Source organism: Pan troglodytes, chromosome 7 (assembly GCF_028858775.2).
Source record: "Pan troglodytes isolate AG18354 chromosome 7, NHGRI_mPanTro3-v2.0_pri, whole genome shotgun sequence".
NCBI lineage: Eukaryota > Metazoa > Chordata > Mammalia > Primates > Hominidae > Pan > Pan troglodytes.
This window is the reverse complement of record NC_072405.2, coordinates 20,123,968-20,151,291: the sequence shown is the minus strand read 5'-3', so window position 1 is coordinate 20,151,291 and position 27,324 is coordinate 20,123,968. Positions and strand designations below refer to the sequence as shown.

The 27,324-nt window shown below is 44.4% G+C and overlaps 2 protein-coding genes across 17 annotated transcripts in view; one reads left to right on the top strand and one right to left on the bottom strand.

Moving 5' to 3' along the window:
- LOC112207929 (putative glycosyltransferase ALG1L2) overlaps positions 1-27,324 on the top strand; it is a 205,815-nt gene that overhangs the window by 100,150 nt on the left and 78,341 nt on the right. For 6 of the 15 annotated variants that reach the window (XR_010159166.1, XR_010159162.1, XR_010159168.1 and 3 more), the window contains exon 4: positions 13,954-18,435. The exons of the other annotated variants lie outside the window; for them this stretch is intronic. The gene's annotated coding sequence lies outside the window, so the exon portion shown is untranslated. The remainder of the gene's footprint in view (positions 1-13,953; positions 18,436-27,324) is intronic. 15 annotated transcript variants of the gene reach the window in all.
- The window catches only part of LOC134810661 (ectonucleotide pyrophosphatase/phosphodiesterase family member 7-like), a 33,710-nt gene continuing 26,818 nt past the window's right edge, over positions 20,433-27,324 (bottom strand). Inside the window, exon 2 of one of the 2 annotated variants that reach the window (XM_063816136.1) lies at positions 20,433-21,446. In XM_063816136.1, the coding sequence (XP_063672206.1) occupies positions 21,313-21,446 (134 nt within the window). In that variant the 3' untranslated portion in view covers positions 20,433-21,312. Of the gene's footprint in view, positions 21,447-25,487; positions 25,833-27,324 lie in introns of those variants that run through there. The other variant, XM_063816135.1, reaches the window with a different exon arrangement.

Here is a 27,324-nt window from a genome sequence, read left to right as displayed (position 1 = left end):
TGTCTCAACATCCTTTGTAGCCTGTACTACATATGCAGAATCTGAAACAATGTTAATAGGCTGATTAAAATCTTGTAACACTGAAATGACAGCAACCAATTCTGTTCTTTGAGCTGAGTGATATTGAGTTTCAATGACTTGTTCTTTTGGCCCAGTGTAAGCCACTTTTCCATTGCTGGAACCATCAGTAAACACCGTCAGAGCATTTTATAGAGGTTTTTCTCTGTAATTTTAGGTAAAATCCAAGTTGTCAATTTCAAAAACTGGAAGATTTTTGCTTTTGGGTAATGATTATCAATAATTCCCACAAAATCAGCAAGACCAATCTGCCCTGCACCAGAATTGATAAAGACTTGTGTAACCTGTTCCTTGTTTAAAGAAACAATGATTTTTATCTGGGTCATTTCCACACAATTTTACTATTCATAGTCTTGCCTGACCAATTAATGTAGCCATTTGATCTAAGTACAATGCAAAAGTCTTAACTGTACTGTGAGGAAGGAATGACCACTCCACAAGATCTGTATTTTGAACAATAATGCCTGTTGGAGAATGTGCAGTAGCAAAAATTAAAAGTTGGAGTGGGGCTAAGTGATCTATTCTATTTCTATTTACTTTTGCTGACTGAAATTTTTCTTCAACTAATTCTATTTCTTTAGTTGCCTCTGGAGTTAATATTCTTTTACTATTTAAGTCTGGATCCCCTCTTAAGATAGAGAACAAATTTGACATGGCATAAGTAGGGATGCCTAGAGTTGGCTGAATCCAATTAATATCTCCTAGCAATTTTGGAAGTCATTTAATGTTCTTAATGTGTCTTTTCTTATTTCTACTTTTTGTGGTTCAATTTTTCTCTCCTCTACCTGCATTCCCAAATAATGAAAAGGAGTGGAGGTCTGAATCTTATCAGATGCTATTGTCAGGCCTGCGTTTGCAACCTCTGTCTGCAGAAATGTGTAACAGTGAATTAATTTGTCTCTTGTTTCTGCAGCACACAAAATATCATCAACATAATGAATGACATAACAGTCTGAAAACTTGTCTCTAACTGGTTGAAGAACTTGAGCTACAAAAGTCTGACAAATAATTGGACTATTAAGCATTCCCTGAGGCAACACTTTCCACTGAAATCTAGTGGCTGGTTCTTTATTATTTATGTCTGGTAAAGTGAAAGCCAATTTTTCAAAATCCTGTTTTGCCAGAGGAATGGTAAAAAAGCAATCCTTCAGATCAATTATAATTAAAGGCCAATCTTCAGGGATCATGGCTGGAGAGGGCAGCCCAGGTTGGAGAGACCCCATGGGTTTAATTACTGCATTAACGGCTCTTAAATCAGTTAGCATGTGCCATCTGCCTGATTTTTTCTGAATTACAAACATAGGAGAATTCCAAGGCGAAAATGAATGCTCAATATGTCCCTTTTCTAATTGTTATTTTGCCAATAAGTGTAAGGCCTCCAGCTTTTGTTTTGGTAGTGGCCACTGATTTACCCATACAGGCTTTTCTGTTTTCCAAGTTAATGAAATGGGTTTTGGAGGCTCTACAGTGGCCACCCCTAAAAAGGATATCCTAGTCCTTTTCTTTCTGGATTTCCCTTAGCCTCAAATGGAACTTTAATGCCTTCTCCATTTTTCCCTAGTCCTTTGCCAGGGAGATATCCCATTTTAGTCATGATTTTTTGACTCGTGGGGCTGTATAGAGAGATTGGAATAGTAATCTCTGCATGCCACTGTTCGAATAAGTCTCGGCCCCATAAATTAATTGGAATAGAAGTAATCATAGGCTGAAATGTACTCTCTTAATTATCAGGTCCTAGACAATGTAAAATCCTGGCACTTTGATACACTTCTGAGGCAGTGCCCACACCAACAAGTCCTGTAAAAGGCTTTTGTTTAGGCCAATTTTTTGGCCATTGATTTAAGGCAATGATAGAAACATCAGCCCCAGTATCCACTAATCCTTCAAACTGTTTTCCCTGAATAGTAACTGTACACACAGGTCTATTCTCTGAGAGCTGACTAGCCCAATAAACAGCTTTTCCAGCAGTGTTGGTACTTCCAAACCCTCCTGTTCTTTCTGTTTTGCTATCCCCAATTTTAATATAAGGCAAGAGCAGTAATTGAGCAATTCTATCACCTGGATTGGCACTCCAGGGAACGGTAGAGCTGATCACTAACTGAATTTCCCCTTTATAATCTGAGTCAATTACCCCAGTATGAATTTGAACTCCTTTCAAATTTAGACTAGATCTTCCTAAAATAAGGCCTACCATCCCTTGTGGCAGCAGGCCATATACCCCTTTAGGAATCTTTTGCGTGGGCTCTCCACGGAGTAAAGAAATCATTTGAGTAGAACATAAATCTACTTCAGCACTGCCTGCTGTGGCAGGGGATAATTGTCGTATTCTAATTGGCTGATTCCCTGAAATGGTGGTATTTACTCTGGGGGTTGTCCCTGAAAACCCTGAGGAACAAATGGCTGAATCGGGAATGCCCCACTTTGTTGCGGGGCCTGGGGCTGGCCCCTCTTGCCGTTTCCCGACAAGGGTTGTCCATTTTTATCAAATTTAGAACGACATGCCTTAGCCCGATGTTTTCCTTTTCCACATCTTGGACACAGGCCAGGTGGCTCTTTTTTTTTTTTTTTTTTTTTTTTTTTTTTTTTTTTTGCTCTGTTTATTTAAGCCTGGGCAATTCTTTTTTAGATGACCGATTTGACCACAATTATAACATTTTCCCCCAAATGTTTTAACTTGTCCTCCTAAAGCAACCCCTGTAATTGCTTGAGCCAATAGCATTGCCTTATGCATAGCTCCTCCAGTCCCATCACAAGCCTTCATATATTCTGTAATTACATCAACTCCTGCTGAAACCTTTCCTCTTAATAGCTTTATGGCTGATTGACACTCTGGATTTGCGTTTGGATAAGCCATTATTTCTACAATAACTTTTCAGGCGTTACATGCAATGGATTTTTGAGCTGCATCTTGCAACCTTGCCACAAAGTCTGGATATGGCTCTTTAGAGCCTTGTCTGATTAAACTAAAAGAAGGGCATGAGGTTCCTGGGTCCTGAATCTTTTCCCAGGCCCTGAGGCAAATAGCCCTTAGTTGTTCAATAGCCTCATTTTCATTACTGATTGTTGGTTAATAGTGCCCCAGTTTGGACCTGTTCCTAGCAATTGGTCTGCGTCTATATAAGCAACAGGATTAGTAGCCTGATTTTTTCGTACCTGTTCTTGTACCCCATCAATCCACCAGGTTTTAAACTGTAGTTACGGAGAGGGTGAAAGGGAAGATTTAGCCAAAATTTCCCAATCATAAGGAATAAGTCTATTTCCACGAGCAATGGAATCTAATAATGTTCTCATATAAGGAGAGTTAAGTCCATATTGTTTAACTCCTTCCTTCATATCTTTTAAAATTTTTATGGTGAGAGATTCATATCTAGTCTCAGTTCAGACAGACGCTCCTGCGTGACTCCCTTTCCCGGCCGTCATCGGTTGTAACATTACCGGATATTGCCATGCCTCAAGATCTCTCTGTTTTCTGGTTGTAGCAGTGGTCTCATGCAGTGCACATTCTTGTCCACTAGGTGGTACTGTAAGATCAAACGCCATCGCCGTGGGTTGTTGATATAGTGCCTTGCTGTTTGGCACAGGACGCACTGCCTGAGATCCATACTGAACCTCTGGAGACGGCGGATAGTGAAATTCGGCTGGCGGCTGGTGGTGATAAACTACCGATGGTCGGGTTTTATTTTCTACTGGCTGGTATTGCGGATACTGTGCCTGGATTGGCATTTGAGATTGTGACATCACAGGCATCTGAACCGCGGGAGAAAGAGTTGGTGGCCATCGTGGTCTAAACTCTGATGGCCCAAATAATTCTGGACCTCCTTCCCCCAATTTTGATGATTCAGGATATATTACCTCCTGTAATTGATTATAGTCAACATTCTGCATTGACCAAGCCAGTACAGGCTCTACTGCATTTTTACAATGTGAACTTTCCATTCCTTTCTTAAACTCTGTTTCTGCCTCTTCTTCACAATCTATTACACAGCTTTCAGGGGCATCAAAGACTGAAACGCTATCTTCTTCTATTTGAAATGGTTCTAAAGTTGCTTTAATAGTGGCCCAATCATTCCATACTGTAAGTGGGATGATTTTACCTTCCCTAATTGCTTGTTTTAGTTCTTTGCCAATTTTTTCCCAATCTTTCAAATCTAAAGTTCCCTTTTCTGGAAACCATGGGTGGAATTGTTCTATTGTTTGAAATAGCGTAACTAGATTTTCTGTAGAAGCTTTAACTCTACCTCTTCTTAAGAGAATTTTAATGAAGCTGAGATAAGAAGCATATTTACTTTCAGTTTGCCCCATTGTTACCCTGGATTCCTCCCAGCGCACAAGCTAACCGCAAGGCTGACTGTGGACGTACTCGGGAATCTCTCGTCCGCTGTCCTCAATGCTCACGTTCTTAGCGTACCTTCACCCTAGAGAAGGGCCCCACGCTGGGCTCCAGATGAAGGGGTGGTCTGCCCCTCCACACCTGAGGGTATTTCTAGTCAGGTGGGATGAGAGACGGAGAAAAGAAATAAGACACAGAGACAAAGTATAGAGAAACAGCAGTGGGTCCAGGGGACCGGCACTAAGCACACCAAGGACATGCACAGGCATCGGCCTCAGAGTTCCCTCAGTTTTTATTGATTATGATTTTCATTATTTCAGCAAAAAGGAATATACTAGGAGAACAGGGTGATAATAAGGAGGTCAACAAAAAGCATGTGAGCAAAAGAATCTATATCATAATTAAGTTTAAGGGAAGGTACTATGACTGGACATGTACATAAGCCAGATTTATGTTTCTCTCCACCCAAACATCTCAGTGGAGTAAAGAATAACAAGGCAGCATTACTGCAAACATGTCTCGCCTCCCATCACTGGGCAGCTTTTCTCCTATCTCAGAGTTGAACAAATGTACAATCGGGTTTTACACCGAGACTTTGAGTTCCCACGGGCAGGCAGGAGACAGTGGCCTTCCTCCATCTCAACTGCAAGAGGCTTTCCTCTTTTCCTAACTCACCTCACCACAGACCTTTTATGGGTATCGGGCTGGGGGACAGTCAGGTCTTTCTCATCCCACGAGGCCATATTTCAGATTATCACATGGGGAGAAACCTTGAACAATACCCTGCTTTCAAGGGCAGAGGTCCCTGCGGCTTTCCACAGTGTATTGTGCCCCTGGTTTATTGAGACTAGAGAATGGCAATGACTTTTACCAAGTATACTGCTTGTAAACATTTGGTTAACAAGGCACGTCCTGCACAGCCCTAGATCCCTTAAACCTTGATTTTATACAACACATGTTTTTGTGAACTCCAAGTTGGGTCAAAGTGGTTGGGGCAAAGTGTCTGGGGCAAAGCTACAAATGAACAATATCTCTGCAAAGCAATTGTTTAAAGTATAGATCTTTTTCAAAATGGAGTCTCTTATGTCTTCCCTTTCTACATAGATACAGTGACAGTCTGATCTCTCTTTCTTTTCCCTACACAAATAAAGAGCCCAGTGCCTTTTCTCATTGCTCAAGAGATTGAAGGGGTAGGAAGAAAAGATGTTAAGTTATAAACATGTTTCAGTTTTGGTACCACTTGAGCCAATTTACGTTTTAAAGAGGAAAGAGTCTTGCCTACAAAGTCAGCCCCTGGGTTTTCCTTCTGCTTATGGAATCCAGGCAATGGGCAAAGAGAAAAAGAAAACTAAGGAATCAGCCAGATGCAGTGGCTCATGCTTGTAATCTTGGCACTTTGGGAGGTTGAGGCAGGTGGACTTCTTGAGTCCAGGAGTTCAAGACCAGCCTGGCCCACATAGTGAGACCCCGTTTCTAGAAAAAATGCAAAAAGGTGCTGAGCATGGTGGCATGCACCTGTAGTCGCAGTTACTTGGGAGGCTGAGGTGGGAAACTACTTCAGCCCAGGAGGTTGAGGCTGCAGTGAGCCATGATTGTGCCACTATACTCCAGCCTGGGTGACAGAGTGAGGTCCTGTCTCAAAACAAAAAAGATAAGAAAAAGAAAACTAGGGAATCTGGACAGAATAAGTTTATATATATAATAAAGAACTGAGATAGAACTGGGTTCACTGAATAATTATTTGAGTTGCTTTTGAGTGAATTTTTCCTATTGGAGTCTACCTTTGTTTTTTTGTGTGTGCGCATTTTTTGTTTTTTGTTTTTTTTTTTGTTTAGTTTTGTCTTTGTGTTTTTTTTTGAGACTGGGCTCTGTTGCCCAGTCTGCTGGAGTGCAGTGGCACGATCTCAGCTCACTGCAACCTCTGCCTCAGCCTCCCCAGAAGCTGGGACTACTGGGCATGTACCACCAAGCCCAGCTAATTTTTGTATTTTTAGTAGAGATGGGGTTTCACCATGTTGGCCAGGCCTGGTCTTGAACTCCTGGGCTCAAGTGATCCACCTGCCTCAGCCTCCCAAAGTGCTGGAATTACAGGTGTGAGCCCCTGCGCCCAGCTAGAGTCTACCATTCTTTGAATTCACTGCAGTGCAAAGACTGGGACATGTGGAACTCCAGGTGTATATGGGTTATGTAGAGATGCTAGGGGCGGATTAAGGAAGGAAAGATATGAGAAGCCTGCAGAGCATGCTTTCCCAGACTGTATGGGCCCTGGGAAAGGAGAAGTGGACAGAAAGAGAACACTAGGTACCCTGGAAGAGAAGATTCATCAAAGTCATCAGGGAAGTTAGTAATGCAAGGGAAAAAATTTAGAGACAGGGCCAAACACGCTTCTTCCAAGTCCTTTCTGTCTGCTCAGTCACCTCTATGCTTATTTTTCTTCTTTCCTCTAAGTAGTGTCATGCGTTTTCTTCCTATTCCTAGTCACTCCTAGTCAACAATTTCCTCTCTTTACCATCTTTTCATCAGAACTTGAAACCTCCTCTCCTTCATGTATTAGTGATCATGTTTCTCCATAATACTGCTAGAAACAAGAATTGATACCTGGAAAACCTGCATTTGAGAACCAGATCTGCCTCTGCTAGCTATTTGAGAAGTTATTTTGTTCCATTCTTTTTGTTGTTATCGAAACAGCGTGTCACTCTGTCGCCCAGGCTGGAGTGCAGTGGTTCAATCTTGGCTCACTGCAGCCTCAATCTCCTGGGCTCACTCAATCCTTCCACATCAGCCTCCTGAGTAGCTGAGACTACAGGTGTGTGCCACCACAGCTGGCTAATTTTTAATGCTTTTTTTTTTTTGGTTTACTTATTTTTTTTTTGTAGAGATGGTGTCTTGCTATGTTGTGTAGGCTGGTCTCAAACTCATGGGCTCAAGCGATCCTCCTGCCTTGGCCTCTCAGATGAAATGGGAAAAGTTCTGTTGTCCCCCTCGAAGGGCATGCGATGCGGGTGTCGTTAATTTTTCAGTGCCCCACTGCTCAAACCTCTAGGAGAGCATGCAGACAGGCAGGGAGACTCCTGGCAGTGTCCAGGGGTGAATGTTTATAGTTGAAGCCCCAGTGGGCGTGTGTTACAGGGTGCTGTTTTAGTTTAGCCGTCTGTAGGTAGCTTCTGTTAGTCGGCTCAATTAGACCCCCGCCTTATTGCAAGGAGAGAGGGCTCTCTTTGTCCCGGGGTTCTTGCCTTGGTGTACCGGAAGTGGTGCGATCTCAGCTCACTGCAAGCTCCGACTCCTGGGTTCACGCCATTCTTCTGTCTCAGCCTCCCAAGTAGCTGGGACTACAGGCACCCACCACCAAGCCTGGCTAATTTTTTTGTATTTTTAGTAGAGATGGGGTTTCACTGTGTTAGCCAGGATGGTCTGGATCTCCTGACCTCGTGATCTGCCCACCTCAGCCTCCCAAAGTGCTGGGATTACAGGCTTGAGAGTGCAAGGTTTTATTGAGTGGAAGTATCTCTCAGCAGATGGGGGAGCCAGAAGGGAGATGGTTTACCTCTGGAGTTGGGTGAGTGGCCGGACTCTTCTCCGAACGTCCCAGCCAAACTCTGCGTTGTTCTGCAGTTAGTGGCCTGCGGTGTGTCGGTGCCCATTGGTGCGTTCCTCTTGACGTCCAGCACCCTTGTGTTCCTCCGGTGATGTGCTCCTCTCGAAGTCCAGCTGCCTGTGTGTCTGCCTGCTAGGGTGTCAGGGTTTTTATAGGCACAGAATGGGGGTGTGGCAGCCAGGGTGGTCTTGGGAAATGCAACATCTGGGCAGGAAAACAAAAATGCCTGTCCTCACCTAGGTCCATGGACACAGGCCCTGGGGAGGAGCCCTAGCTAGGGACCACACCCTCCTCTACCCAGTACTTCCCTTCCTCACTTCCATATCATTTAAAGGGACCACATTCTTCCCTTCTGAGCACTTCCCTTCTGTATCACAAAGTGTTGGAATTATAGGCATGAGGCACTGGTCCCAGCCAATTCCGTTCTTTTAATGCAAACTAGAAAATAGGTGTTCAGAAAGGCCTACCCTATCCATCTCAGGGAGTTGCTATGAAGATCAAATTAGACCATGTTCAAGAGAAGTTTAGAAAAGATTCCAAAAGCACTGTGCAATGGGAATGTATTTTTAAACTCCACTGAGTGGACTTAAAACTATGGTTTTCTTTCTTTCTTTCTTTCTTTTTTGGTTGAGACAGAGTTTCGCTCTTGTTGCCTAGGCTGGAGTGCAATGATGCCATCTTGGCTTACTGCAACCTCTGCCTCCCAGGTTCAAGTGATTCTCTGCCTTAGCCACCCGAGTAGCTGGGATTGCAGGCGCTCGCCACCATGCCTGGCTAATTTCTTTCTTTCTTTGTTTTTGTCATTTTAGTAGAGATGGGGTTTCACAGTGTTGGCCAGGCTGGTCTCGAACTCCTGACCTTAGGTGATCCACCCACCTTGGCCTCCCAGAGTGCTGGGATTAAGGCTTTAGCCACCGCACCCAACCTGTGTTTCTTTTTTAAGCAAGAAAACAAATGCCTCTCCCCAGCGCTCATTAAACAAATCCCTCTGTTGGTTTTTTTTTTTTTTTCCCCCATAGGATTCTTATCCTTCTTACCCCACTGCAAACAATCTATTTTCTTTTGGCCCTTCTGTCCGTCTGTGAAAGGGTCAGGCTTTCTAGCTAACCCTTCATCAAATATTTTTGATGACCACAGTCAAGACAGTACTTATTATTTTTGGGGGGAGGACGGAGTTTTGCTCTTGTTGCCCAGGCTGGAGGGCAATGGCGCAGTCTCAGCTCACTGCAACCTCTGCCTCCAGGGTTCAAGTGATTCTCTTACCTCAGCCTCCCAAGTAGCTGGGATTACAGGTGCACAACACCACACCTAGCTAATTTTTGTATTTTTAGTAGAGATGGGGTTTCTCCATGTTGGTCAGGCTGGTCTTGAACTCCTGACCTCAGGTGATCTACACACCTCAGCCTCCCAAAGTGTTGGGATTACAGGGGTGAGCAACCCTGACTGACCAGGACAGTTCTTATTAATGCCTGAGATGCATCCAGGAGCACATGACCTGGCTGTGACTGTTCTAACAAAGTTCCCCAAATGGGTGGCTCAGGACAACAGAAAGTCATTCTCTCCACTTCCAGAAGCTTGATGTCTGAAACGGGCAGGGCCGTGCTCCCTCTGAAGGCTCTAGGGATGAATCCTTCCTTGCCTCTTCTGGCTTCTGGTGGTTGCTGGCATTCCTTGGCTTGTGGCCACATCATTCCATTTTCTTCCTTCATTCTCATGTGGCCTTCTCCCGTGTGTGTCTCTGTCTCTTCTTCTCTTCCCATGAGGATGCCATTATTACTCAATTTAAGGTTCACGCTATTCCAATATGACCTATTTGTAATTAGATCTGCAGTGACCCTATTTTCTTTTCTTTTCTTTTCTTTTTTTTTTTGTGATGGAGTCTTGCTCTGTTGCCCAGGCTGGAGTTCAGTGACACAATCTCAGCTCACTTCAACTCTGCCTCCTGGGTTCAAGTGATTCTTCAGCCTCAGCCTCTGAAGTAGCTGGGATTACAGGTGCACGCCACCATGCCTAGCTAATTTTTATGTTTTTAATAGAGACAGGGTTTGCCATGCTAGCCAGGCTGGTCTCGAACTCCTGACCTCAAGTGATCCTCCTGCCTCAGCCTCCCAAAGTGTTAAGATTACAAGCATGAGCCACCATGCCCTGCCCCTATTTTCTAATAAGGTCACATTCTGGGATTCCTGGTGAATGTGAATTTTTGGAGGACAGTATTCAGTCTAGCAAAAGGCAGAACATCCTCATTTTCTTCCCTACCTCAGAAATAAAGAAGTTAACTTCAACCCCTCTGAGAGAGAGAGGCTTCCTGAGCTTCCAACAATCAATTATCCAAATATTAGTCACAGAAGGGCACTAAGGGTTGTGCACAGCACGTGGCCAGCCCGTTCTCTGAGTCTGTCAAGTTTAAGGTGAACGCTAATCCTGAATGAGTCTTAAAATGTATTTGGCATATCCTGGTCATTGTAAAATGTTCTCACATTGTGATGGCTGGGGCTTCCCTCTCCGGTGTAATCTGAGAAGTCAGACGTGACACAGCCTGGGTGAGGTGGGCCAAGCCGGGAACTGGGTTAGGAGGGAAGCTGGGGAATGATCTCCAAGGTCTCAGATCCCAAACTGGCTTTAGCCAGATTCACCCAGAGGGATCTCATAAAAAATGTACATTCCGGGGTCCACCCCAGACCTAATGAATCAGAATCACCTGGGAAGGAGCCTGGGGAGCTCTATTTTCAGAAGTAGCCCAGCCGAATCCTATGGTCAGACAGGGCTAGGAATCCGAGCTCAGTCTAGCGCGGTAGTTCCCAAACTCGTCTGTGCTTCAAAAAATACAGATGCTGATGTCCGGCCATGGTGGCTCATACCTATAATCCCAGCAGTTTGGGACGCTGAGGCGGGAGTATCGCTTGAGCCCAGGAGTTTGAGACTAGCCTGGTAAACATAGGGAGATACTGTCTCTATAAAAATTTTAAAAATTAGGCAGGTGTGGTGGTGCCCGCCTGTGATCCCAGCTACCGTGGAGGTTGAAGTGGGAGGGTTTCTTGAGCCCAGGAGATGGAGCCTGTAGTGAGCTATGATTGTGCCACTGCACTCCAGCCTGGGTAACAGAGCGAGGCCCTGTCTCAAAAACAAAACAAAACAAAAAACGGATGCTATGTCCCATTCCAGAGGTTGAGGTTTAATTGTTCTTGGGTGTGGCCTGGATTTTGGAAGATTTAAAAAAAAAAATCCCAGGTGACCCTAAAGTGTAGATGAGTTTGGAAACCACACATTTAAGGCACACTTGAATGGGGGAGCAGTGAGGTGGCGCGGGCTAGCCAGCCAGAACCCAGGGTTGGGCCAGTAGGAACGAGCATTGCAGAGGCCATTAAGTCTGGGAAGCGTAGTGTCTGTGGCCCATAACAATGCTTCGGCATGAATGCTTTAGACCTAAGACAATTGGCTCCTAAATGTACAAACTGCAAGGCTGAAATGAATGCATGTTTAATGCTTTCCAACACTGTCAAGGGATCAGCTGCAACTCCGTTCTGAGGGCATGATGCCTGAGATATGCCTGTAATGGAGGTTGATTTTAATGAATTTAATATGGTGTGGAGTGGGGCCTTCAAAAGTAAAGATGTCAGTTCTAAGTTGGTTGCAGGGTTATGGGCAAAGGTCTTAAAACCCCATGGTGAGCAGATGGCCAATCCTGAGCACCCCAATTTTAAAACAGGGCTTTTTCCAAGAGACTTTTTGAAAATAGCTCCTATTTTGAGGGGAGGAACCCTGGCAGGAGAGAGCCAGAGTTAAGCCCAGCTGAGAGGGGGTTGGCAGGCAGGGGTCTGCCTGATCCTCACTGAAGCTTGGTACTCAGGGTGAGCTTCCTAAACCAGTGCAGATTTGCTGGCCCACTGAGCCTCCCAGATGAGAACCTGCATTTCAACAAGGTCCTTGATGCAGCAAAGTTTGAGATATACTGGGCTAGAACACCCAGGAGACACAAAGGTTCTCTGAAAACTAAGGAAAATAGGTAGGGTGTGGTGACTCATGCCTGTAATCCTTGTATTTTGGGATGTCAAGGCCGGCGGATCACCTGAGGTAAGGAGTTTGAGACCAGCCTGGATCAACATGGTGAAACACCATCTCTACAAAAAATACAAAAATTAGCTGGGTGTGGCTGGGCACAGTGGCTCATGCCTGTATTCCCAGCACTTTGGGAGTCCGACGCGGGCAGATCACGAGGTCAGGAGATCGAGACCATCCTGGCTAACACGATGAAACCCTGTCTTTACTAAAAACACAAAAAAATTAGCCAGGCGTGGTGACAGGTGCCTGTAGTCCCAACTACTCGGGAGGCTGAGGGAGGAAAATGGCATGAACCTCGCGGAGGAGCTTGCAGTGAGCCGAGATTGCACCACTGCACTCCAGCCTGGGCAGCAGAGCCAGACTCTGTCTCAAAAAAAAAAAAAAAAAAAAAAAAAAAAAATTATCTGGGTGAAGTGGCAGGTACCTGTAGTCCCACCTACTTGGGGGCTGAGAGAGGAGAATAGATTGAACCTGGGAGGCGGAAGTTGCAGTGGCCCGAGATCGCACCACTGCACTGAAGTCTGGTGGCAGAGTGAGACTCCATCTAAAAAAATAAAAAAATAAATACACAAATAAATAAAAAATAAAAATAAATACTGGGCTAGAAGACCCAGGAGACCCGAAGATTCTCTCAAAACTAAGGAAAATAATCTAGGTCACAAATATATTCTCTTCCTCTGTTATGCCCAGACCGTTAGTTCCCCAAAGAAGACCACCAGAGTCCAGAGTCAAAGCCAAGCGGCAAGGATCTTTACTACAAGTTCGAACCTGTTCCCTCCATTCCACAGCATACAAGAGGGCCCTGAACAATGCGAGTGTTTGCTTTTTATAGCCTGAAAGTTACAGGGGAACAAAGGAATTCTTTTGGTTCCCGCTCTTTCAGTAAAACTTTGAACGGCTGTCCCCTCATGTGTCCCCTTATCGGAGACTTTCCTGGTGGTGTTTGTACTGGGCTTCTTTGTTTTGAGCCCGGGGGAAGTTTAAGAGATATATGGTGATATGTGGTGGGATAGGAGGATGGGATGTGTTTGTACTGGGCTTGTTTGTTTTGAGCCCGGGGCTGAGGAATGCGCCCGGCTCTTTTCACCTCCTTCTCCCCATTGCCCCCCTCCACCAGTAATCTTTATAGACTCAAATCGAGTTGATGTTCTATAATCAATTCTAGTCACTTTTATTTGTATTTATTTATTTTAGAGATGGGGGTCTCACTATGTTGCTCAGGCTGGTCTCAAATTCCTGGGCTCAAGTGATCCACCCACCTCCGTCTCCCAAAGTTCTGGGATAACAGGCATCAGCCACTGCACCTGGCCGTCACTTTTATTTTTGATGTTCAAATTATAAGCTAATGCCTGTGAGACCATAGATTCTTTTTATGCACTCAATACATTTTCGTGTTTACCTTATATTTGTATTATGGAAAAGTTCTGTTTTTTCCACCTGTTTCTATTTGATAATGAAGCCCTCTGTGCCTATCACCAGCCTCAGCTGCCATCATCTCATTACCAATCTGGGTTATTTTGAAACAAATATCTTCTAGTATTTAGCCAGTGTTCAAATTTCCCTAACCATCCTAAATGAATGTTTAGGACAGTTGTTTCATTGGAAACAAGGTCAAAACAAATACATTTTACATTTTTAGGCCAGTCTTGAAAGTAAGTGTAAAACCATGTGTGGGGTAGGAGGTGGGACTAGACTCTCAAGGTGAAGCCTGGATACCAGACCCAATTGAGGACTAGATAAGACAGATTCCACAATGAATAACACCAGGAGGTGGGAATATTAAGGTCCATTGTGAAGGATGGTTACCACAATTTTTTGATCAACTAGTTATCAACCCTGACTGAAGCTGAGAGAGATTTGTTTTTGCTTTTTTTTTCTTTTTTTTCAGAGACAGGGTCTTGCTACGTTGCCCAGGCTGGACTCAAATTCCTGGGCTCAGGTGATTCTTCTGCCTCAGCCTCCTGAGTAGCTGAGACTACAGGTGTGTGCCACTGTGCCTAAAAAGATTTTAAAAAAATACGTATGCCCGGACACCACTCTAAACCAACTAAATCAGAATCAGATATCGTGAAGTCACTAATCATTTTGCTCCTGGGTCTTTATGACAGTTTTGCTCCTGGGAAACTCCTGGGAATGTGGTAGAGAGAGAGAAAGAGATGGGAAAATAAGATTTTAAGAAGTGTTGCTATGCATTTTGAAAATAATTTTTATTTGGTGTTTGTCTTGAGGGACGGCGGTAAACATTTCAATTGCCTTTAAGTGTGCTGCATGCTGGAATGATGGTTCTTTGAATGCAGCATCAAACTGGCATTGGGTCACATGGCAGCCTGCATTAACCTTTATGCCACATTTATTAAAGATGAATGTCATGAGCCCACTCTCAGGGACCTTATAATTTGGAGGGTTAGGTCAGATCCACAAATCTCTTGTATCTCATTGTAAAGGAAAGCTGGCGTGTAGCAGGAGATGGTGTGATAACAATAACATATTGCATGATCAATATTTGTATCTTCTTAGCAATATTAAACTTTTTGACCTCCTCCATTGTGTCATCAATTTGCTTAACACAGTTTCTTCCTCAGCGTCGTTTTTTAGGCCTGGCATAAGCTGTTTGAAACCCAGGCATATACCCCACCCATCATCTTTGGCCTAGTTAACACCTCCCCTCCCTGAGTGGTGCTTTGGAGAACCTGCTTGTTCCTCATCCCACTGATCCCAAACCCAGGACACCCCACAGCTGCTGACCAGGATTAAACCTAACGGAGATTTAATGCCGTTAAATCAGAAGAAATTCTGATTCTCAGGGACTGACATTCATTCACTTAAATACTTGCAGAGTCGGCCAGGTGTGGTGGCCCACACCTGTAATCCCAGCACTTTGGGCAGCCGAGGTGGGTGGATCATGAGGTCGAGTTCGAGACCAGCCTGGCCAACATGCTGAAACCCCGTCTCTACTAAAAATACAAAAATTAACTGGTATAGCTGTGTGTGCCTGTAATCCCAGCTACTCAGGAGGCTGAGGCAGGGGATTTGCTTGAACCTGGGAGGTGGAGGTTGCAGTGAGCCAAGATTATGCCATTGCACTCCAGCCTGGGCAGCAGAGCGAGACTCTGTCTCAAAAAACAAAAAAACCCAAAAACTTGCAGAGTGAATTTAGGAAACCATGTAGTTTACAGTTTGATGCAATGTCTTCCTTTTCCTCTTTCTCAAATATTTTGAGCCAGGTACTATCCTAGATTGTCTTGTGATATTTACAATCTAGGAGAAGGCAGGAGAGAGAACTAAGAACAGAGAGCATGTTCTGAGATGTCTGCTGTGTCTGCAGGTACCTTCCCTCAATTTCCCTATTCACTGGCCATGATGGAAAGCAGGTCTTGGAGCCATATTTGTACCATGGTACTTCCCCTTCCTATACTCAATTGGTTGGCCAGAAGCCCAATTGTCATTCTCTCTCTCTCTCTCTCTCTCCCTCTCCCTCTCTCCCTCCCTCCCTCCCTCCCTCTCCAAGATATCCAGTAACTGACTGATCAGCTGGCGGTGGGCTCTGCTGGCTGCCATGATGGGCCACCAGCAAAAAGGGAAAATTGGTTGTGAGTGAGAAGAAGAGATAAGAAAGTCCACAGGGCTGATAAGAAAGACCATGGGCTTCCAGGTGCGGTGGTTCACGCCTGTAATCCCAGCACTTTGGGAGACCAGGATGGCCAGATCACAAGGTCAGGAGATCGAGACCATCCTGGCTCACACGGTGAAAGCCCATCTCTACTAAAAATACAAAAATTAGCTGGGTGTGGTGGCGGGTGCCTGTAGCCCCAGCTAATTGGGAGGCTGAGGTGGGAGAATGGCGTTAACCTCAGGAGGTGCAGCTTGCAGTGAACTGAGATTGCACCACTGCACTCCAGCCTGAGCGACAGAGCGAGACTGCGTCTCAAAAAAAAAAAAAAAAAAAAAAAAGAAAAAAAGAAAAAAAAAGAGACCATGGGCTTCTGAGAGCAAGAAAGAGGAATTTTGGTTTCTGTAACTGCAGTTTCCATTCTCTCATGGCCTCTCATTTGTTTCTTGTGCCCATGAGTTTGCCTGTTAGAGATAAGGTGTGTTCCTTGTCCTCAAGTTCATGCAAATGGGTTTCTGTTACTTACAATCATTGTTCCCAGATATGGATGGTGACTGATGCTCTACTAAATGCTGAAAAAAAGCAGAGTGGAAGCACAGAAAAGCGGACTTCTCTGAGGAGGTGACGTTAGAGCCCAGTTGGAAGGCAGGAGTAAATGTGCACCATGATTTTTTAGGATTAAAACCAAGTATCTCACTGCTTGGGCACGTGTAGATAGAGGTGATTTAACGGTAAAGTGTCCCAGTTGTACCCATTGTGAGTTACCTCACCACAGGGATTATGTAGCCCTGAGTTTGCTTAGTGCTTATTTATTTTAGGTTGTTGTTTATCCAAACCTCTTAAATGATATGTGTTTGGAACAGGTAACAGCATCGTTCATTGATGTTGTGGGCAAACCACTATTTTATTACTCAAGACTGGGTAATTTATAAAGAAAAAGAGGTTTAATGGGCTCACAGTTCCATGTGGCTGAAGAAGTCTCGAAATCATGGTGGAAGGCAAAAGGAATGTCTTACATGGTGGCAGACAAGAGTGATAGCTATTTTGGTCATTGTTCGCTGGCCATAGAATTTACTTCTATATTTTGAACTAAGATGAGAGCCAGGCACACAAGACGGTTACAGGTCTGTCTTTTGTTTTTGATGATGATGATGAGGATGATGATGATGGTGATGATGATGAAATGGCTGACATGGTTGATGACTTGCTTTTTCTCATCATCTCAGACCTAGATTTTTGGCTGGACAATTGGCTTGGGATAGATGAAAATCATTCCTTGTATCCCCTTATCTTAAAGTCAAGACTGAACCAGCCTCCAGACTCAATCTTTCATGGGACTTCAGATACCATGAGGAATGGGTGTCCCTGCAATATTGTCATGGCTGTCAAAAGTGTTATTGGAGCTGGGCAAGTGGGCGCTCTCCTGTCATTCCATCCTGCTTAGATTTCCCATTCAACACCAATCTTATTTCCTTTTTTTTTTTTTTTTTGACAGAGTCTTGCTCTGTCTTCTAGGCTGGAGTGCAGTGGTGGGATCTCGGCTCACTACAGTCTCCACCTCCCAGGTTTAAGTGATTCTTGTGCCTCAGCCTCCCACGTAGCTGGGGTTGCAGGTGCACATCATCAAGCCTGGCTCTCTCTTTTTTTTTTTTTTTTGTACTTTTAGTAGAGACAGGGTTTCGCCATGTTGGCCAGGCTGGTCTTGAACTCCTAACCGCAAGTGATCCACCTACCTCTGCCTCCCAAAGTGCTGGGATTACAGGTGTGAGTCACCGTACCTGGCCCCATTTCCTCTTATACCATAAGTCATTGCCTGCAGATGTGTTTTCTCCATTAGTTTGCAAAAGATTCCTGAGAGTCGGTCTGTGCCTCATTTACTCTGGAATCTCCCTGGCACAAAGCATAGGGCTTTATCTTCAGCAGGCATCCAACAAATGTTTAGTTTCATTCAACAGCTCCTCTTACCACTGCCCCCACCTTATTTGCAGGTGGCTAAGTACAATCGGAACAAGTAGGTATCATAAGATTTAGTCCAGAGTCAATTTGAGAAGAAATTACTTTAGTGATATGAAAATAAACCATGCTATTTAGTCAGAATACTTCTGAGAGTATCCCCTGTCCAAGCATTTGCTGAATTTTGATCTACTATTTTTCAGGTGGAACAGTATGCCTGCAGAGAGTCCATTTGGACATAGATACACTTTCATACATTCATGTCTTTAACAATAATTTGTGTCCCTACTGTGTTTGTTCACTAACTCCTTTGAACCTACCACATAAGCTATATCTGTATTTTCCTTGTAATTTGGGAGGTCCAATGCTTCATTACGCTCATATGCCTGAAACTAATGACGAAAACAGCTCGTTAACCAGCTAGTATAAAAGTAGCCACCAAATCAAGTCAATCACCTGCCTTAAATCAGCCCAGTAATCCCATCTTGAGCGGAGAAGCCTATTCTGAATCACAGTCAAGACATTGATGGAAAAACAGCTCCCTCTGGGGATCAAAACCACGCTCACTCCAAATCCTCCTCCCCAGAGTTCTACTCATTGCTCACCCACTGAACCCAGAACAAACCAGAAGTGCTTGAAATGAGGACGGGTAGCTCCGTGTACCAATCGGAATTTAAAACTCTATCAATTCCTGCTATAGAAATGAGGCTTCTCCCCAGGACCAGCATTCCACGAAGGCAGCCCTTTTCTAGATGGAGAAAACAGAATCTGAAGACACCCGTTTCCCTAAACTGCTCTCGCTCATGTGTAAGTACAAATGAAAAATGTTGAGGCTGCTTCTGTTGGCATTGCTTTTTATGGCCATCAATAAATCATTTTATCCTTGAACAAGACTTGAGAATGACCCGAAGGCAGAGGCACAATTCCTTAGGAATTAGGCCAACAGAGAATGGGCTATCTCTCTTCCCACCCCTTCTCTTATTCTGCTGTCAGAAACAGAAACGTTCACTGTGAGTAGCTGGGAGTAGACGGCCACACTTGAGTTCCATCTGGGGGTTCTGTTAACACAGTTTTACCCCAGCCTGCCTTGATGGCCACTGCCACACAAGCTGCATCTGTTCTTTCTTCTGCGCCTTTTGTTACTTCGTTGTTTTTCCTCTTTCTAGTGTAGTGAGCTGAATGGTGGCTTTGCACAAGATATATCCAGATCCTTGTGCCTAGAATCTGTGGAGGTGGCATTATTTGGAAAAAGGGTCTTTGCAGATGTAATTAAGTTGAGAATCTCGAGATTATCCTGGAGTAATTTAGGTAAGCTGCACATCTAAAGACAAGTGTCCTTATAAGAGGACACTTTTGTCCGGGTGCAGTGGCTCATGCCTGTAATCCCAGCACTTTGGGAGGCCGAGGCGGGTGGATCACCTCAGGTCAGGAGTTTGAGACCAGCCTGACCAACATGGAGAAACCCCATCTCTACTAAAAATACAAAATTAGCCGGGCATGTTGGCGCATGCCTGCAATCCCAGCTACTGGGGAGGCTGAGGCAAGAGAGTTGCTTGAACCCAGGAGGAGGAAGTGGCAGTGAGCTGAGGGCATGGCATTGCACTCCAGCCTGGTCAACAAGAGTGAAACTTCATCTCAAAAAAAAAAAAAGGACACCCTTTTTCATGCGCGTCCGTGTGAAGAGACCACAAAACAGGCTTTTTGTGAGCAATAAAGCTGTTTATTTCACCTGGATGCAGGTGGGCTGAGTCCAAAAAGAGTCAGCGAAGGGAGATAGGGGTGGGGCCATTTTATAGGATTTGGGTAGGTAAAGGAAAAAGGGGGGTTCTCTGGCAGGCAGGAGTGGGGGTCACAAGGTGCTCAGTAGGGTAGCTTTTGAGCCAGGATGAGCAAGGAGAAGGAATTTCACAAGATAATGTCATCAGTTAAGGCAGGAACAAGCCATTTTCATTTATTTTGTGGTGGAATGTCATCAATTAAGGCAGGAACTGGCCATCTGGATGTGTACATGCAGGTCACAGGGGATATGATGGCTTAGCTTGGGCTCAGAGGCCTGTCGTTCCTGTCTTCTTATATTCATAAGAAAAATAAAATGAAATAGTGGCAAAGTATTGGGATGGTGAAAATTCTTTGGGGGTGGTATGGAGAGACAATGGGCGATGTTTCTCAGGGCTGCTTCGAGCGGGATTGGGGTGGCATGGGAACCTAGAGTAGGAGAGATTAAGCTGAAAGAAGGTTTTGTGGTAAGGGCTGATATTGTGGGGTTGTTAGAAGAAACTTTTGTCATTTAGAATTATGGTGATGGCCTGGATACAGTTTTGTATGAATTGAAAAACTAAACGGAATAAGAGAAGGAGAAAAACAGGTATTAAAGGACTAAGAATTGGGAGGACCTAGGACATCTAATTAGAGAGTGCCTAAGGAGGTTCAGCATAGCCTTGTCAGCAAAGATTATTTAAGAGTTAAGCGTGGTGGTTTGGGGATAGCACCAGGAGATATCAGCTGTGATGGCTTGGAGAAACAGTGTAAACCACCAGTGTAAACAAGAGCAGGGCATATATGAGTAGTTGAGAACAGTGAATAGGAGTATGGCTAGACAGAAGATAGTAGGGATGACAATTTTTTGGGGGCAGAGTCCAAGTTGGTCTTGTGTCTGGAATGAGACTGGAGCCTATCAAAAAGGAGCGTCTATACAGGAGATCCAATGGGTTTCGGGGGACCTGCCCCGATAATCACGTAGGTTCTTTTCTATTTTCCTAAGCGTCGACTGGCTTGAGAAATAAAAGGACAGAGTACAAAAGAGAGAAATTTTAAAGCTGGGCATCCGGGGGAGACATCACACATTGGTAGGATCCGTGATGCCCCACAAGCCACAAAAACCAGCAAGTTTTTATTAGGGAGTTTCAAAAGGGGAGGGAGTATACGAATAGGTGTGGGTGACAGACATCAAGTACTTAACAGGGTAATAGAATAACACAAGGCAAATGGAGACAGGGCGAGATCACAGGACCACAGGACCGAAGTGAAATTAAAATTGCTAATGAAGTTTTGGCACCATTGTCATTGATAACATCTTATAAGGAGACAGGGTTTTGAGATCAACCGGTCTGACCAAAGTTTATTAGGCGGCAATTTCCTCTTCCTAATAAGCCTGGGAGCGCTATGGGAGACTGGAGTTTATTTCACCTCTGCAATCTCAACCATAAGAGACAGGTACGCCCCGGGGGGCCAGTTCAGAGATCTACCCCTAGGTGCGCATTCTCTTTCTCAGGGACGTTCCATGCTGAGAAAGGAATTCAGTGATATTTCTCCCATTTGCTTTTGAAAGAAGAGAAATATGGCTCTGTTCTGCCGGGCTCACCAGCGGTCAGAGTTTAAGGTTATCTCTCTTATTCCCTGAACGATTGCGGTTATCCTGTTCTTTTTTCAGGATGCCCACATTTCATATTGCTCAAACACACATGCTGTACAATTTGTGTAGTTAACGCAATTATTACAGGGTCCTGAGACGATATACATCCTTCTCGGCTGACAGGATTAAGAGATTAAAGCAAAGACAGGCATAGGAAATCACAAGGATATTGATTGGGGAAGTGATAAGTGTCCATGAAATCTTTACAATTTATGTTTAGAGATTGCAGTAAAGGCAGGCATAAGAAATTAAAAAAGTACTAATTTGGGGAACTAATAAATGTCAATAAAATCTTCACAATCCACGTTCTTCTGCCATGGCTTCAGCCAGTCCCTCCGTTTGGGGTCCCTGACTTCCCGCAACAAATGGGCTGTACCTTGTATCATTCCGAGGACAGGCCTGAATTCTGAGAAAGAAAAGTGGTAAAAGTATTGTCCAGTCCTTTTTAAGTTGGTGGCTGAGCTTGGTAAGGTGTGTTTTTAAAAGACCATTAGTCTGTTCTACCTTTCCTGAAGACTGAGGACTGTAAGGGATATAAAGGTTTCACTGAACACTAAGAGGCTGAAAAAATGCTTGGCTGACTTGATTAATAAAGGCCGGTCTGCTATCGGACTGTATAGAGGTGGGAAGGCCAAACTGAGGAATTATGTTTGATAGAAGGGAAGAAATGACCCTGGTGGCCTTCTTAGACCCTGTGGGAAAGGCCTCTACCTATCCAGTGAAAGTGTCTACCTAGACCAAGAGGTATTTTAGTTTCCTGACTCAGGGCACGTTGAGTAAAGCTGATTTGCCAGTCCTGGGTGGGGGCAAATCCCTGAGCTTGATGTGTAGGGAAGGGAGGGGGCCTGAAGAATCCCTGAGGAGCAGTAGAATAGCAGATGGAACACTGAGAAGTTATTTCCTTGAGGATAGATTTCCACGATGGAAAGGAAATGAGAGGTTCTAAGAGGCGGGCTAGTGGCTTGTACTATAGCATAGTCTGCTTTTGCTGGTGTGTGGCAAGTAGGCCTGGTGGAACTGCCATCAATAAACTAAGTGTGGTCAGGGTGAAAAATAGGGAAGAAGGAAATGTGGGGAAATGGGGTAAATGTCAGGTGGATCAGAGAGATGCAGTCATGAGGGTCAGGTGTGGTATCAGGAATAATGGGGGAGGCCGGATTGAAGTCCGGGCCAGGAACAATGGTAATTCTGGTAGACTCAACAAAGAGTGAGTACAGCAGAAGAAGCCGGGGAGCAGAATGTATATGTGGCAGGTATGAGGAAGAAAATACATTTTGGAAATTATGAGAGCTGTAGAGAGTGAGTTTAGCATAGTTTGTGATTTTAAGGGCCTTTAAAAATATTAGGGTGGCAGCAGCTGCTGCACAGAGACATAACAGCCAACCTAAAACAATAAGGTCAAGTTGTTTGGACAAAAAGGCTACAGGATGCGATCCTGGTCCTTGTGTAAGAATTTCAACTGCACAGCGCTGCACTTCGGCTGTGTGTAATGAAAAGGGTTGGGATGAGTCACGGAGAGCTAGTGTAGCAGGACGAGTTCCAGACAAAACTCCTCAGACACCGGATTAAAGAAGGAAGAGGCTGGGAGGTGGAGGTTGTAGCGAGCCGAGATCACGCCACTGCACTGTACTAAGAAAAATTCTTCTGCCTTGGGATCCTGTTGATCTGTGACCTTACCCCCCAACCCTGTGCTCTCTGAAACATGTGCTGTGTCCACTCAGGGTTAAATGGATTAAGGGCGGTGCAAGATGTGCTTTGTTAAACAGATGCTTGAAGGCAGCATGCTCCTTAAGAGTCATCACCACTCCTTAATCTCAAGTACCCAGGGACACAAACACTGCAGAAGGCCTCAGGGTCCTCTGCCTAGGAAAACCAGAGACCTTTGTTCACTTGTTTATCTGCTGACCTTCCCTCCACTATTGTCCTATGACCCTGCCAAATCCCCCTCTGTGAGAAACACCCAAGAATGATCAATAAAAATAAAAATGAAAATTAAAAAAAAAAAAAAGAAGGAAGAGGCTTTTTCATTTGGCCGGGAGCGTCGGCAGACTCGTGTCTTAAGAGCCGAGCTCCCTGAAAAAGAAATTCCTAGCCCTTTTAAGGGCTGACAACTCTAAGGGGTCTACGTGAAAAAGTCATAATAGATCAAGTAAGCCTGAGGAACGTGACTGGGGGCTACATACATCAGCTAACAGAACAAAAAGTTTTTACAGTGCTTTCTCATACAATGTCTGGGATTTACAGATAACACCAGTAGTTTTGGTCAGGGGTTAATATTGTTATTTTAACCACCAGGGCCAGGTGGTGGCACCAAGGTCGTCTAGCTATTTATTTTACTTCTGTTTTTTCCAACTTTTTGCTTTCTCCATTTTTTGCTGTCTTACAAACTAGGGAAAAGGGGAGGTTGGGGAGAAACTGGGAAGGACAACAGGAGAAGTGGTGGTCTCATACCATATTTCCCCCCTTTGAGCATTTTCACTTTTTAGTGGGAGTTCTCACTCTCATCTTTACTTTTTGAGTCTCTTTGTGAGATAGAGCGATACTGATTTATATAACACACTTGTGCTGAAGTTTTCTGATGAACCAAAGTAGCTACAAAACCTTTTATCATTTGAAAAAGCAAGAGTAATACACAGGGGAGCAGAAAGCAGTTTCCTATCACTAGCAAGACACCTACAGTGAGGGTTTTAAATCCTCCTATAGCTTGAAACCATTTTTCAAATAAAGACTCAGGATTAAACTCGTGCCAAACCTGTACAGGCACGTGTGCCACCTTTGTCATGTCCCTGACTATGTTTTTAACCACCTGTCCTTGATCATTTATTTGTAGGCAGCAATTGGTTAAGTTAAATTTTCCACAAACTCCTCCTTCAGCTACTAGCAAGTAGTCTAAGGCCAGTCTATTCTGATAGATAGCATTCCTCATTTGGGTTTCTTTCCAAGCTAAAACAGTCAAAGCTCTGCCAGTTTCATTAGTAATTATTTGTAAGATGGCCTGCAACCGTATGATCCAATTGAGCATGTAGATGGGGGTTCGGTATCCCCATGAGCCGTCTTGTGACCATGTGGCAGGCCCATAATACTGAATGATCCTTTCAGGGGGCCACTCATTATCTTTCCAGTTTCCTATAACTATGCCTTTCTTTTCTCGGGCGGCGTAGAGAGGGAAACCTAGTAGCTCACCCATTTTTATGGGTAATAAGAAAAAGGATGGCTTAATAGTGCCAATAACACAACTGCCTGCCCATTTATTAGGTAACCGAATGTAGGCTCTGTGCCTACGTATCTAGTATAGTCCAGCGGGAACCGTCCAGTCCTGATGAGATTCTGGATGAGCCTAATCAGTTTTTAATTTAGAAAATTTACTAAATGGATTCTTTTCAGTGTGGTTTAGGTCCTACTAAGTAATTGTCTTTGTTGTGTTGTTATACAACTTCTGTCCTATACAATTAAGCTTTCCTACAGGGATGATAACGTCTTTCCCTTCTCCAGCTATACAGTATTGTCTAATAATTGAGGTTTTTAGGACCTAGAAGTTGCTAGCTTCGGCCTTCTGAACTGGAATTATATCAGGAGCTGGATCAGTAGGCACCAACTCTCGGGCTTCCCAAGGCCATCTGTCTCCGATAGTGGTTCCTCCGCGTACATAACAAGAAGTAACATTTAGTAAGAAAATTACATTTTCTGCTAATTGGAGAAACAATTTTTTTGTCTTTTTCAGAAGTTCTGGTGCTGGCAGATTCAGCTCCTCATAAAAGGTTTGAAATACTGGTTTGGGAGAGCACTTGTGGACCTCCCCTCTAATTAAAATGGCAACTTGAGGGTTTAAACCTGTCCTATTGATCCCCAGGGTTACACTTTCTCCCTTTTTCCAAAGGGGATCTAGGGAATTGGTAATTATTAGTTCTAGTGGGTTACAGTGACCGGCAGCACAGGAGGGGTTGGCTTCTCCCTTCTGAAGATAAACCGAGTCCTTTTTGTTCTTTTTTTAAGTAGCCTAAATAACACATGTCCAATAGGCACAATTTTTACAAACCCCTGACTCATGACAAACATATTTATTTTCTACTCTTTAGCTCCTTTCTCAGTTAAGAGAACCACATCCTATTTCTAGCTTTTTACTGTTAATGGCTGCACAAGCATCAAATCTTAAAATGATTTGCTTGGGGATTTCTTTTTCTTCTGTTCTAGTTATTATTTTACTTGTATCACCTAGCAAAAGGCCAGTTCTTATTTGAAAAACAGTGGTTGCAGAGGGCTCAGATGGGTCATAACACACATCAGGTCGGTCATTTCTTGGGCTACATACCTTGTACTGAGTGGCATTACACAAACAAGTTTCTTTTAATGTTTCCATACATTCATAATAACTATAGAACAGAAAGATTGTTTTAATTTGCTGTCCTACTTCGGTGACCTGATGAATACACTGGGAACAGTCCCCATTTTGAGTAAGGTCAGTTGAAGCCCTTACTGTATAAGTCCAAAATTTAAGAAAAATGAATCTAACGATGAGCTTCCTCATGCTTCGGCCATGCGTGGACCAGTCAGCTTCCGGGTGTGACTGGAGCAGGGCTTGTCGTCTTCTTCAGTGTCACTCTGCAAGGGTTGTCTGGGCTTGGTCTTGCCTCCCAGGTTTCCGGCACTGCAGGTTTTACACAGCTGTGGTGGTTCCAGGCTGGGATTCCTTCTACCTTCACAGCGGTGGGAGTGGTCAGGACGACAGTCTGGGGTCCTTTCCACCGTGGACACAAAGAGGCTACGTTCCAGTCCTTGATCCACACTCGATCATCTGGGGAGAAAGGGTGAACTGGGGAGAATAAGCTAACAGGGCATCTCTCATTTACCCAGGCTGAGATTGTCTGTGTAATTTTCCCTAAAGCCTGTAGCTGTCGCTGTAACTCAATTTCACCTAACTCTCAGGGAGTGCCTGGAAGTCCCCGCAATATAGGAGGGGGCCTATGATATAATATTTCATAAGGGGAATATCCTGTTCTTTTAGAAAGGGTACATCTAATTTTAAATAATACCATAGGGAGAGCCTGTATCCATTTTAATCCTGTTTCCTGACATACTTTCCCTAAACTATTTTTGATAGTTTGATTCATTCGCTCCACCTTTCCGGAACTCTGAGGCTGGGAGGCAGCATGCAGTTTCCGTGTGATCCCCAATACCTTTGCCGCCTTCTGTACTAAGTCAGCCACAAACGCCGACCCATTATCTGAGCTGATCCATAAGGGCAGTCCAAATCTAGGAATAAGATCTCGAAGAAGCACACGAGTTACTTCACGAGCTTTCTCAGTTCGTGTTGGATAAGCCTCCACCTACCCAGAGTAGGTACACCCAAGAACTAGTAAATACTTGTTACCTCTACACTTTGGCATCTCTGTGAAGTCCACCTGGAGCTCTTCAAAGGGGGCTGCTCCATAAGCTTGTATGCCGGGTGGAACGGCTGGACATTGCCTCGCATTATGCTGTCGGCAGGTAACACACCACTGCGTCACCGTTTTGGCAAGAGCTGGCAAATGCGAGATGTAGAAATACCAGCCTAACAACTTTTCAAGTGATTCCTGACCTCGATGGGTGGTTTCATGCACAGCCAGTACAACTGCAGCTCCTAGCAGCTGTGGCACAGCTACTCTCCCATCCGGTAACCGAATTCATCCTTCCTCCATCACTTGTGCTCTCTCAGCCTGGAGAAAGTCCTTTTCTTCTGTAGAATAAGTAGGTACAAGATCAGATGTTTGAAGGGAGCATGGGGGCTGTGACTGATGTCCGGAAGGGGGCAGATGCTGCTTTTCGAGCCTCTAAGTCAGCGTGGGAATTCCCTAAACCCACCAAGGTGGAAGCTCGCTGCTGTCCTCTGCAATGCATAACTGCCACCTTGTGGGGTCTCCATACTGCTTGTAATAATTGCAAGATTTGTTCTTGATGTTTTATATCTTTTCCCCCAGAGTTCAATAGGCCCTTTTCTTTATATAATGTTCCATGCACTTGAAGGGTTGAAAAGGCATATTGAGAGTCAGTGTAAATGTTGACATTCTTAGCTTCACTGAGTTCTAAGGCCCGAATGAAAGCAATGAGTTCAGCTTTCTGAGCTGAAGTGCCCTGGGGAAACGATCTGGCTTCAGCAACAGTGTCCAGAGTTACCACCGCATAGCTTGCACATCTCTCTCCTTGTGGGTGGATGAAGCTGCTCCCAGCCACGTATAGTTCCTAGTCTACTGATGCCTAAGGCTGGTCCTGGAGGTTAGGTCTGCTAGAGTAAACTGAGTCCAACACTT